This window comes from Branchiostoma floridae, chromosome 17 (genome assembly GCF_000003815.2).
Source record: "Branchiostoma floridae strain S238N-H82 chromosome 17, Bfl_VNyyK, whole genome shotgun sequence".
NCBI classification, from domain to species: Eukaryota; Metazoa; Chordata; class Leptocardii; order Amphioxiformes; family Branchiostomatidae; genus Branchiostoma; species Branchiostoma floridae.
Genome location: NC_049995.1, coordinates 843,810 through 857,126, shown reverse-complemented (window position 1 = coordinate 857,126; position 13,317 = coordinate 843,810). Strand labels below are relative to the sequence as shown.

Sequence of the window (13,317 nt, the reverse complement as noted above, 5' to 3'; positions counted from 1 at the left end):
CAGGCCGCTTTTCATTGAGGTCATGAGGGAGGTCAGGGTCATATAAAATATAATACAGATACAGATTACATTGAGTACTATTAGATTCATCAACCTATATCACTACACATACATTGTACAAAACATATAGTGGTGCAGATGGCTCAGTGTTCATAGTCCGTGTCCGTTCGTTTTGGTCAATTACTTTTACTTCAAGAGTCTCTTAAAGCTGGTCAGATTTGGAGCCGTACGTGTGTCTGGTGGTAGGTTGTTCCAGACATAGGGGCCACGGTAGGCTATTGATCTTCTGAAGGTCTCTCGATTCGGTTTTGGGACAACCAATTGACTACTTGTGCTTTGTCTGGTTGTCCGTGTACTCTGGTCCCTGCAGTACACAAACATCTGACGCATGTAGGGTGGTAGTTTGCTGTTTAGGGCCTTGTAGACTAGCACGGCATTGCTGTACTGGTGTGTCGCTTTAATGTCTTTCCAGCCTAGCTGGGAGAGAACTTCAGTTGTTGGTGTCCTGTATGGAGCGTTCAGTATCAGTTTTCCAGCCCTGTTCTGCATCCTTTGAATCTTTTGTAAGTCTTGGTCTGGGGCAGCTTCCCATGCTGTGCAGGCATATGTGATGTGTGGTAAGAAGATGGCGTTATACAGGGTACGGAGTGCTGCTGTTGAGATGAAGGGGCTGATGTGTTTCATCATAAATAATGATCGTTTCAGTTTCCCGAGGACGGCTTTTACCTGGTCCTTCCACTTTAGCTGACAGTCGATCACAACGCCCAGGTAGGTGTATTTGTCACATGTTTTGATGTTGACGCCATTGACAGCCAAGTTAGGATAGTTGATGCTTGCCAGTCTCTTGGATGTTCCAATCCACATGCATTTACACTTGCTACTATTCATTGATAAAGAGTATGCAGCAAACCATTTGGACAGCCGTAGAAGGTCATTTTGAAGTTTGTTCTCAATGTTCGTGAGGTCCTTGCTACTGTAGTGGATTACCGTATCATCAGCATACATGGAGATGTCACAAAACTGGAGGCATTCTGGCATATCGTTGACATAGATGATGAACAGCAGGGGTCCTAGTATAGATCCCTGAGTACCCCGTACTTACTTGGTACAATTCGGAAGTTGCTTCATTGATTGAAGTACAGTGTTTCCTTCCAGTGAGATATGACTGGAACCAGTCAAGAGCATGGCCCTGTATGCCATATCTGGACATCTTCTGGAGAAGGATGGAGTGATCGAGTGTATCAAAGGCCTTGGACAGGTCAATGAACACTGCTCCAGTCAGTTCACCGTCGTTCATGGCCTTGTACCACTTCTCAGTGAGCAAGTGTACAGCCGTATGTGTTGAGTGCCCAGGTCTGAAGCCGGATTGAACTTGTGAGAGCACGTTGTTGGTTGTCAGGTAGTCATAGAGCTGTGTGTGTGCAGCTCTTTCCAGGATTTTGGAGACGGCAGGCAGGATGCTGATGGGTCAGTAGTTGTTGGGAGCGTCTCTGTCACCAGCCTTGTGTATGGGTGACAGTCTAGCTTTCTTCCAATCCTCTGGAAATTCACTTGTCTGTATGGAGGCATTTATGATGGCATGGGGACTGCAATAGATGTGTACCCATAGTTCAGTACCAAGGACAGTACCAAGGACAGGCCTACAGGCCTCAGTAGTACTGGTACAATGGCATGGGGACTGCAATAGATGTGTACCCATAGTTCAGTACCAAGGGCAGGGCTACAGGCCTCAGTAGTACTGGTACGGCATGGGGACTGCAATAGATGTGTACCCATAGTTCAGTACCAAGGACAGGCCTACAGGCCTCAGTAGTACTGGTACGGCATGGGGACTGCAATAGATGTGTACCCATAGTTCAGTACCAAGGACAGGCCTACAGGCCTCAGTAGTACTGGTACAATGTCATGGGGACTGCAATAGATGTGTACCCATAGTTCAGTACCAAGGACAGGGTTACAGGCCTCAGTAGTACTGGTACAATGTCATGGGGACTGCAATAGATGTGTACCCATAGTTCAGTACCAAGGGCAGGGCTACAGGCCTCAGTAGTACTGGTACATTAGCATGGGGACTGCAATAGATGTGTACCCATAGTTCAGTAGCAAGGGCAGGGCTACAGGCCTCAGTAGTACTGGTACAATGGCATGGGGACTGCAATAGATGTGTACCCATAGTTCAGTACCAAGGACAGGGCTACAGGCCTCAGTAGTACTGGTACAATGGCATGGGGACTGCAATAGATGTGTACCCATAGTTCAGTAACAAGGGCAGGGCTACAGGCCTCAGTAGTACTGGTACAATAGCATGGGGACTGCAATAGATGTGTACCCATAGTTCAGTACCAAGGACAGGGCTACAGGCCTCAGTAGTACTGGTACAATAGCATGGGGACTGCAATAGATGTGTACCCATAGTTCAGTACCAAGGGCAGGGCTACAGGCCTCAGTAGTACTGGTACAATGGCAAGGGGACTGCAATAGATGTGTACCCACAGTTCGGTACTACGGGCAGGGCTACAGGCCTCAGTAGTACTGGTAAATTAAAATTAGTACCAAGGCTAATACTGAGAGCCTCAGTAGTACTGGCTACTCTAGCTGTAGTTGACTTGTACATGTACTTCAGTACCAAGGTCAGAGATACAAGACTCAGTAGTACTGGTTGCTATAGCATATGACTGAAGTTCACTTGTAACGCTAGTTCACCTTAATCCGTGGGGTAACTTAGATTCGTTGTTTTAAAAAACTGGGTATTTAGAGATGTCAGGTCAACGACGTGGGTTTCAAATGTCAACATTTTCAAAATATTGCAATGTAAAAGTACCTTCCATCAACTTAACGGCCCCCAAATACCATATTTTTATATACAACGGATATAGGTTACCCTACGGATAAAGGTGAACTAACGTTACCCATAGATATGTACCAAGACTAGTGACATAAACCTTGGTCGTATTGGTTGAACTGTAACATGGGGACAGAGGTTGGTTTTTACCTGTGCCTCTGTACCAAGGCTAGTACTGAGAGCCTTAATAGTACTGACAGAAAGTTATTACTAAGTATTTTTTAATGATAGGGTATGACTGAATCATGTGATGTCCGATTGACAAAGCCTTACACGTCCATTTATTTAGTAGATAGGGTTGATGTGTGATGTGGGCATGTAACAATTAATAAGTTTCTACTTACAAATGTACATGTGGCAATACTTAGGAAGAAGACACAGCAGTAAGAGGTAATGGGGCACAGGAATGTATTGTTAAGTGCTCAAGCCACATGTACCATTAGTTCACCTTTATCCGCGTGGTAAGCTATATCCGTTGTATTGATACAGGGTATCCAGGGATATTAAGTCGATGGACGGTAGGTTCAAATTGTACTATTTTTAAAATATTGCAGTTTGAAGCCACCATCTGTCAGCTTCATTTCCCTAAATGCATTGTTCTTAAAAACGACAGATAAAGGTTACCCTATGGATAAAGGTGAACTAGCGTTAGATGATGTCTGCCAGTCTAACCAGTCTAAACTAGTCTTCATGTGGCCTTTTGAGTAACACCAATATACCAACAAGGGTGTACTGTCTACTTTGGAGCCTTGCACCTATAATGTAACACACTGGTGATAAGGAATAATGCTTCTCAACATCACTCATGGTTTCTTCATCATATGTACTGTAATAGGGAGTCCTGGTGTTTTTCCTCTAACTCAATCATATCACTTTCTTTAGCGGACTCAGGCAAGCCTTTGTCGGGGAAAAAGCCGGCAGGGGTCCGATGGAGAGAAACGGTCAACGCTGTCATGAGTAAGTCTTGGTCCAGCAGCAGACTAACCAACCACAACCTAACAGACAATAATGACCACTTTACTAACAACCCTCTACTTTCTAACTACAACAGAACTTTAACTGCAGTCTAACTCACATCAAGGAACTTTATCATCCTAGCAATAATCGTACACTATGTGTTATTGTTAAATTGATAATTTCTTTCTCAGGTTGACAATAAGTTTATAGTAGGTTTGTTGTCTAGATTAGTGAATACCCAAACTAGAGACAACCATGTGCTAGCCTGGATGATGTCATCATGTGTGCTGCCTGACTTACCACTGTTGAACGACTGCAAGTCTACTACTTACATATAGCTCACCTATTTTGATTCTTGCGTTCTGTACAGGTGTTGACACAGAAAGTTGGGAAACTTGATTTTGTTGGTAATATCTCTGTGCTAAAATTCCCCTTGTCTGTTGTTTTGTACTGATTAGCATAATTTGTACATCATTAAAAAGGCTTGTATATAGATTGTGCATTAAAATGATACCTCATTTGTAACCTCAAACGACCATACTTTCATGCAGTGAGCACCATGGGTGCACCCAAAGAATCTTTAGAAATTCCTGTAACATCAGATGCTGTGTTTTCTTTGTGTTGTCAGCACTGTTGTTTTGGATGTCATACACTTACAGTTAATTGGAGTCTTAGACCCTTGAATGTAGGGTGATGTAGGATAATATTAATAACAAACATGATGATATCATTAAAAAGAACGGTAAATGAATTTCCAATGATACTCAACACCGTACACCTTATGAAGTGATAAAAATGATATTATTGATCAAAGCAATGTTTTCCATCCAAACTTTTTGTGAATGTTTCTGTATAACATGTAATACAATGTTAGCATGCCTAACCATAGAGAACAACAGAGATAAACCGTATATTGAATGAGAGAGCAGTATACTAACAGCTTCATGTCCTTAATGTAATTAACTGTACCCTAACCAGTGCCTTGTCCTCCCCTTGTAGCATCTTACGAGTCGCCAGGATCAGACAAAAGTGGTCTGCGGGACAAATATCGTGTCAGATATACTGTGGAGGACATGGCTGGGTGTAAGTTATACAGCATGAGTCGGTGTGAACCATCTCCATACTGACTACCTCACAGTCTTACATCTGTTTTCAACAATGGGAGTTAACTGTACATCCATCGCAGCACTCTTTATACTATACATGTAGCTACTATTTATACTTTATATTTACACTTTCAGGTAAAATTCACTCTTCATTGACCGTATATGAGACAGCATGGTTTCACTACGTTGTATTCCAAATTTGAGAGCTTGTTCACACTGCATCTACTCTGTGTTGAAGAGCATGTTCTCACTGCATCTTCACTACTATGTTCCCTTTACTACATGACTGTATCTTAAAGTTTTTAGTAGGGTACATAAAAGTAGGAAAGCATGCTCACAGTTACACTACATCTTCACTAGTACATGTAGGAGAGCATGTTCACACTACTGTTCATCTGCTTCTATTTTAGATAGGAGAGCATGTTCGTATAACATGAAGCTTACAGAAGCACATTGGGAATAAGGGAAATAATGTTGAATTGAAACTTACAGTCACATTTACTGATGCATGGTGGTTATACATGTAACATTAGCTCTGGCCAGGCTCTGAAGTCTCAAATTTGTCCCAGTTGACTGTCGGATAACGGGAGGTACCTCTCAGTGTTTAATCACAATCAGGTTGTGCCATCTATTTCTTGCCAGTTTCTATGTTGATTTTAACTGTACAGTTAGAATTTGCGGGCCCAGGCGTGCCCCGAAATAGCATGGCTGTCCCACAGAGGCACATAGGAGTCACCAAAGAAAGCGAAAAAAAGACCATGTATAACCTTGTGGGCCCATTTTTCCAATTGTGACTAGAACTAGTATCTTGAGTCCACATACAGCTTCCCATTGTGACTTTCTTCAGTTGTGGGAGTTATTATTAAAGGGGTGATAGACTGACTTTTTCTACTCTCATTCTCCTTGTAACTCTGGTTGATGCAATACCTGCCTTTTTTAACTCAGCTCAATCTACTAACTCTTCCTCTTCTCATAGGTGTCCAGCATGGCAGCCCAGACCATGCATGCCAAGAACTGTTTTCTTTACAGATTTGCTGACTTGTTGCCACTCACTTATTATTAATAGGAGTCATTGTTGCCACTCATTAGCAGCCACTACTAAATTCTCTACCAGACACTATAGGCTGCTAGAAACATTACAGACAGAACAATATGCCTCAGGAGTTAGTCCATTGTAGGAATACAGTTTGCAATAGGAATTTTAGTTCTTTTGTTGAAATTTATGCCAACAAACTTAATTCCTATATATGTCCAGCTATAAAACCTCTAGCATACGTATTTTTCAGTCTATTCGGCCAAATTCTGCTGTTTTTCGGCAGCATATGGAGTCTGGTAGAGAGTCAGACTCTCGCTACTTGTGCAGCTTTCCCAGCTTTGACAGTCATATCCTATGGATTGCAGCCTTTTACCACCATGCTTAGTATGAACTGTTAGGTCTATCTCCTGCTACATGGTGTATTAATCATCAGCAATGTGATCATTTTGATGATAATAATCACATAAAATACTAAATCAAATGTTAAAGCACCTGTCAGAAAAAAGTCCACCAACTTGTCTTCATCTTACTGATCCCATGTTATTGTAACGCTAGGTTACCTTTATCCACAGGGTAATCTATATTCGTTGAGTTTACCAACACGTTATTAAGGGATATCAACTGGATGAACAGTGGTTTCAAGTTGTAATATGTTCAAAATATTGTAGTTTGAAACTACCGTCCGTCGACTTCAAATATCCGCAAATACCCATTTTTTTTAAATAACGGATATAGGTTACCCCGCAAATAAAGGTGAACTAGCGTTATATACATTCAGGCTGTTGCTATCCCCATATTAACCCATTTCCTTTAACCTTGTTCATCATCATACGGTACTAACAAAGTCCTGATCTTTCTCTCCTGTATTATTTCGATTCCGTTGCACCTTTCCTTCTGTTTTATTTTGTGTTGTGACTGTTTGGGTTCAGTTTCTGTATTACTTGGTTGTTCAGATGCCCTGTCAGAGGAGGAGTATCACCAGCCCTGGGGCCTGGCTCGCCTGTCTCCAGCACACAAAAACGCCATCCGTGCAATAAGGTAAGCCATCTTTGTTCGTTTTCCATAGCCTTAAAGGCAATATACACATTGTATCCAAGACACTAACCAATGTTCGCACACTACCACAGCGGCATTGGCAAGATTTTTGGTGGAATCAACCTATCTTACGGTTCTTTTCATGATTTTATGCCTTCATACATACAGTTTTTGGTTAATTTTGGCCTCATTTTGTGAGTTTTAGTGTATATTTTCGCATTTTATTCGCTATAATTTGACGTAATCCTATCCAAAAACCCGAAGTTTGAGAAAGTGGGTTATCCAATTCTGCAAAGCCTTATACAATAGAATGAATGGCCAATGGTTTTGGATTTCCCAATTCTATGCAATAACCCGAATTATCCAAGAAGCAGAAATCCAAATAACTGGAGTTCACTGTATTTAAACAGGAAGTACAAGCTGCCTTAGACTGGATTGCTATGTTTGATCATAACACCTTTACATGTTTTATGGTTTACATGGTTTACTAATTCTTTTTTGACAAGTGCACTAGTGCAGTGCATGGGTTCTTAAACATGTCAGAGGCGCAGCTTGACATTAACGCTAAAAGTGGCATCTTCGACCTAACATGCACACCCCATCCAAGAGGATATAACTATAAAGCTAGGTACTCATTTACATGCCATAAACCTCAAGTGTCAAACAATTTGCAATATAAAAAAGAAGCACTCTATTGTACAGCATATCATGTACAGTGCATAACATGCAATACAATAAAAGATGTACCCCAGTGAACAACATGCAGTAAGCTACAGGTAGATGCACTGGGCACTAAATGTGAAACATGCAGGACATGCAAGAAAGTAGATACATCATGACTTATGCAGTACGCAAGGCGGACCCTACCTAAAACATTCACTCAGGAAGCTCAAGTCATTATATTAGGTTTAAGTGCAAAAAACGAACTCCGAACGTACAGACTACTGAAGTCCACATACAATGAAGATCAGTATTTGAAAATTACAAACGTTCGGCACAGAACTACCATTGCTAAACTAAGAATCAGTTGCCACAAACTGCGAATTGAATCAGGAAGGCACAACCGCACTCCTCTAGAACAAAGAGACACCAATTTTGTACCTCAAACATGGTAGAAGATGAAGTGCACTTCACTGTTGATTGTGATATGTATGTCAATGATAGAAATATTCTATTTAATTACATAGAAAGTAGATTCCCTCATTTTAGACACATGAGTAGCACTGACAAGTTTATATTTCTCATGCGTTTTGACAAACCAACCATAGCTAAACCCATACAGTCCTACATTTTCACCAAGAAGCAAGAAGAAGCCAAACTTCTGTATTAGACAAGATTTGTGATTTGTGATATGTATATATGTTTTGACTTGTTGTGACCAGTACCTAGCTCAGTTGGGCAAAACTGTACAATAAAGGTCTTCATTCTATATTTTAAAACATGCTAATAGCCTAAAGTTAACACAATCATGCTAGATTTATGTTATGACCAGCGCTCACTCTTTGTAAACCAACCGACTTACCCTGAATCCAAATCTCAATTTGTCTTTTTCAGAAAAATCAAGTATTTTGTTGCTAGGCGGAAGTTTCGAGAAGCGTTGAGGCCGTACGATGTGAAAGATGTGATAGAACAGTACTCTGCTGGGCACGTTGACCTGCTGGCCAGGGTCAAACACCTACAGAGCAGGTCAGACCAGTTTATTTGTTTTCTTCCTCATTTGTTTGTGAGAATTTTCCACACAAGTCATGTGAAAGGTTATGTGATGAATAGTTGGCATCCATCTGTCTCGGAAGACAATGGTAGGCAGACAGGGTGAGTTAGGCGACTCGTCTGCCTGGCCTACACGTGACTTTTTAAGGAGAAGGAGGGGTGTGCACTCCCTTCTCCACCCTCTCGTCTACTGGCGCACTAGTCCTACAGGGGCAAGAACTGCATGCAACATGATGTAAGACGGCCCCAGCAGATGCAGGTTTGTTGTTTGGAGTTTCCGTCTCCTAGGAGGACTTCCGACCAAGGATGCAAGGGTTCCTCCTACCCGACTCGTGTATGGCGGGTGTGTCATGCCCGAACATGCCCATATAGCCTGCCACTGCCACTAGCCGCAGGTTGATATTAAGTCTCTGGATATTAACCAAGTTCTTTTTACACAGCCAAATGTTTCATTCAGCACCAACATTTTGGTGGCTGCAGTGCAATGTAAACCAGTCAAAACTGACCTGGAAAAGGTCACAGAATGTCACCAAATCATCCATCTTGAATAAAAAAACTTTGTTATTTACTATGAGCTTTGTTATCCAGTTATGTGCCGCTTTGTTCATAAGTTACTCAAAAGGAGAATCAACTGTTCTGGTTCTGCAGATATTTTTTTCTGAATCCCCAATAAATTGTATTAGCAACTATATATATATATAAGCCAAATTATTACACATATATTCCAACCAACTGTATTGGACTAGTATGGCCCTGAACTACATGTACACTGTCTTGTGTTTCCTTAGGTTGGATGAGATATTAGGGTCCTCTTCTCGTTCTCCTGGACACGCCAAGGACAAGTATGCCAACGACCCCAAGATGCCCTTGCAGAATCGAGTTATCAGATTGGAAAAACAGGTATGAATTCAATTTGTACAACATTATTGAACCATTTTAGTGTTCATTAGGTCCAGTGGTATTGTCCCCTACCTCTGCACCAAGTGCTTGTGGTGGCAGATTTCTGTTATGTTACTCACCTTATTTTCATGCTACTAAAAGGGGCAAAGATCTTAGCTAGGGGCAGTGGTAGGATGGGAGGTTAAGCTGTGAACCACATTCCAGTAAATACGGTGCATAGCATCTGTCTTCTCTGTAATGACTAGTAGAAGATTAGCTCCCCTTCAATATGATTTCATTGAGTTCATTTGAGCTACACTGGTTTGAGGTTACTTTCTATCTTTGGTACAATCTGTGTCCACCAGTGTCTTTGGGATGATTTAGGTATGAAGTTTAACGTGATGTTTTTATCTGCTTCTCTGTAGGTCCACAACATTGACCAGAAGTTGGATGTACTCATCAACTTGATGCATCAAAAACCACCTGACCCTGGTTCCCATGGTGATAAAGAAATTGGTGACCATGGTAACAAAGCGAACTCTGACCCAAGTGTCCATGGTGATGGAGCAAACACTGCTTGCCATAGTAACCAAATCAGCCTGATACCTGACAGTACCAGGAGTAAAGACTGCGTAGAACTGCAGCAAGCCCCACAGAGCGGACGCACACGTGCTTTACCGCGCCAATCTGCGACGGTTATCTCGGAAAGCGATCCTTCCGAAGGTGATGCCGCGGAGACTACCTCCTGTCAACAGGACGGGAAAGAAGCGCAGGACTGTGTGGAAACTGGCGAGGAAACGGCGGGGAACGGTCACCAGACGGGGAACGGGAGAGCGAAACTCTCCTCAGACAGTGACTCCAGTCTGAGGATGCTGGGAAGGGAAACAGATATCGTATAGGAGAGAATTTGCCAATAGAACTTACTGTCGAACATCACGTTGTAACATAGCGAGTGAAGGAGGTATTGTCATCATTTTATTATTAAACACAGAATTGTCTTATAATGTAAGTATAGAGATTTTCCACTTTGGTGGAGGAAAATATAAAGATATCACTGCATTCTAGCAGCATTATAGCACTCACAACAGTTCAGCTGTTTCTGTCAACTTGGATGGATGTCTCTGTGCAAGAACGCTCATCTAATTAAGGTTGAATTCTACAAAACTAAGGACAGTCTTTGCTGAAAAAAGACTTGCCAACGTACACACGTTATTGAGAACCTTACAATGATGGCAGAGTAAGCGGAGCACAAGAGGACGTCCTGAGAGAAGCAGGAGGAAAGCCTGTAGCAGCTAGGAGTGTGTGTTTGGCTGTCGGCCTGCCTGGTCTGTGTTCCAGCTATAGTACAGTTCTGTAGAGTCTGAGGTATTCTGTACACGACTAAGGGTGGGTACCGGTACAGAAAATTCAGGTCCAGGTCCGGTTTAGGTCCAGAGGATCAGGTCCAGGTCCAGACCTGATTCAATATGACTCATACCAATGGTCCATTTCACTACAAAGAAATCTGTTTGGTGGAGTATTCGACTCAAACTGGCGTTTTAAAATCCAGCAACGCTGACTGCACATGTACGGTTGACTGTAAAACTTGGTAGAAATGACTATGAAACCTTCTCTACTTCACTCTTCCACCTGCAAGCACCAAAACGTGTGAATGCCTATTAAAATCAGATAATCTGTTAATTTTCTAATAGGTCCAACATCCGGTCCACCTAATTTTTCCAGGTCCGGTTTTTCTGGACCGGTCCAATAAGAATAAACGGTTTTGTACTGGTATGCTGTACCGATACCCAGCCCTATACACGACTGTTCCAGCTGAAGTCTTCTGTGGCAGCTCTCTGTGTCAGAGGTGTTAGTCAGTGTAGGTACATTTGCAGTCATGTGGTTTAATCAGGATGTATTTCAGCAACTCATCCTTTTACCAATGTGGCCCAGTCAACTCAGCCCACTACTCTAATCAACCCAACACCCAGGCTAACTGTACCTGAGGGTTAGGGTTAGGGTGTGGTCTGTATTGTACCTGTGCATCACACGACAGTGCGACTGCCAGGGAAAATTGGTGTAAAATTTGTAAAGTTGCCGCAGTAATTTTTCGCACATACGTCTAGCCCAGTGAGGTACATTGTACCCACTTACTCCTAGTAATACTAGTTGAGTGGATTTTCCGTTTTTGTTTTTTAATCTGGAATTACTCTAAGGAAATGCTGCAATTTTCCAGTCATTGTCAAACCTTGTTGTACGTTTAATGTTCGTCACACGCAGAGACAGTAAAGTGAATTTAACATATACAAATGCATGTCATATACGTTTTTTATCATTGAACTGTGTTCCACGCTGCAAACAAGGGTTAATACTAACATTATTTTGTTGGAAAAGCTGGGTTTTTCCTCCTGCAGTGTTTACATGATAGGGCCTACCTGGAGTTTTCTTGGACTCCTGTTGTCATGTGTACAGTATTCAATGACCGAAACTATGTATGCCCTAGCTGGGTGTTGTACTCTTTGTGCTGTTGACAATGTAGATATAAACCTGGGTGTTTTCACACACAGCACACAGAAAATGTTACATGCTGGATCTTTAACACTGGGATTATGTAACAACAGTAACTGTTGATACACACTTAGAATGTGGGTGTCGTTCACAGTACAGTTCTAATGTACTGTGGCAAACCCAGGTCTCGCACACACACAGAGCAATCATGTATACTATAGTTTCAGTATCTTGGTGATTACACACTGCCATTAATATATTATATGTATCATGTCATTAAATTTTGTAAAATGATACCACCTGCAAGATTTTTCTAAGACAGTAAAATGTTAAATAGTTACAAGGTGTAACAACCACTGGGCGGTGTTTTACAGTTCAGTTGTTAGGCCATGTTGCTTCCATTGATATATGAATGACATCCTCACCTCCATTTCAAAAGAAGTGATCACACTTTAAATCATACAAAACATATTTATATATATATATAAGAGGCGACAGTAATTCCGGATGAACACTTTAATTCCGGAAAACATTAATTTATTTCAAAATAGATTAACCAGCTGAATTGATATTTGTAGGTAATTCTGGGACCCTGAGCCAGAATTCTGCAGACATTTCTTGTAGAGACATCTAATTGCAACCTACGTATTCACTATCCTAAATGATACAAGTATATCATACATACAAATGTTAATTCATCTTATCAATCTATTTTGAAATTATTGAGGTTTTCTGGAATTAGAGTATTTGTCCGGAATTATACTGTCTCCTGTAGTATAATATATGTATATAATTGAAAAAAGGGTAGTAGAATTCCAAAGATCTGCTTGTAAGAACAAAGAAAATTGTAATACCATACCCTATATGTATGGTAAAGATTTCACAATATGAAGACAACTTTTTTTTTTCTATTCGCATGTTGGGGTCAGTTTTGGGGTTCCCAGAGGATGTCATCCATGTTATATGTGTCTTTCTTACCCAGCTGTCATTTAAGAACAAAACATGAACCCAGTGTTGTTTGCCATGATTATAGCTGTTGTTTATAAAGTAACAAAGTCTGTGTTTTGGACACTGTACAGCTTTGATGATGTAGCAAAACCCAGGCATATACTGGGTATGTACAGGAATGAATGTGACACATTTGCAGTATTATCAAGAATGTGCAATGGTTTTGCACTACATTGTATATTATGAAATGCAGCTCTTAGCAGACTACCTTCATGGCATTTCGACCTTGATCATTTCAAAGTTGATGGTTGATGAAC

The 13,317-nt window shown here is 41.3% G+C and overlaps 1 protein-coding gene across 15 annotated transcripts in view; it reads left to right on the top strand.

Moving 5' to 3' along the window:
- LOC118404938 (potassium voltage-gated channel subfamily KQT member 4-like) overlaps positions 1 to 12,346 on the top strand; it is a 102,714-nt gene extending 90,368 nt beyond the window's left edge. For 11 of the 15 annotated variants that reach the window (XM_035804336.1, XM_035804335.1, XM_035804333.1 and 8 more), the window contains 6 exons: positions 3,725 to 3,799; positions 4,799 to 4,882; positions 6,895 to 6,979; positions 8,531 to 8,662; positions 9,475 to 9,586; positions 9,991 to 12,346. In XM_035804336.1, coding sequence (XP_035660229.1) covers positions 3,725 to 3,799; positions 4,799 to 4,882; positions 6,895 to 6,979; positions 8,531 to 8,662; positions 9,475 to 9,586; positions 9,991 to 10,464 — 962 coding nt within the window. In that variant the 3' untranslated portion in view covers positions 10,465 to 12,346. Of the gene's footprint in view, positions 1 to 3,724; positions 3,800 to 4,798; positions 4,883 to 6,870; positions 6,980 to 8,530; positions 8,663 to 9,474; positions 9,587 to 9,990 lie in introns of all 15 variants that reach the window. The other 4 variants (XM_035804327.1, XM_035804328.1, XM_035804332.1 and 1 more) reach the window with 4 other exon arrangements.
- The last annotated feature ends 971 nt before the right edge of the window (positions 12,347 to 13,317 follow it).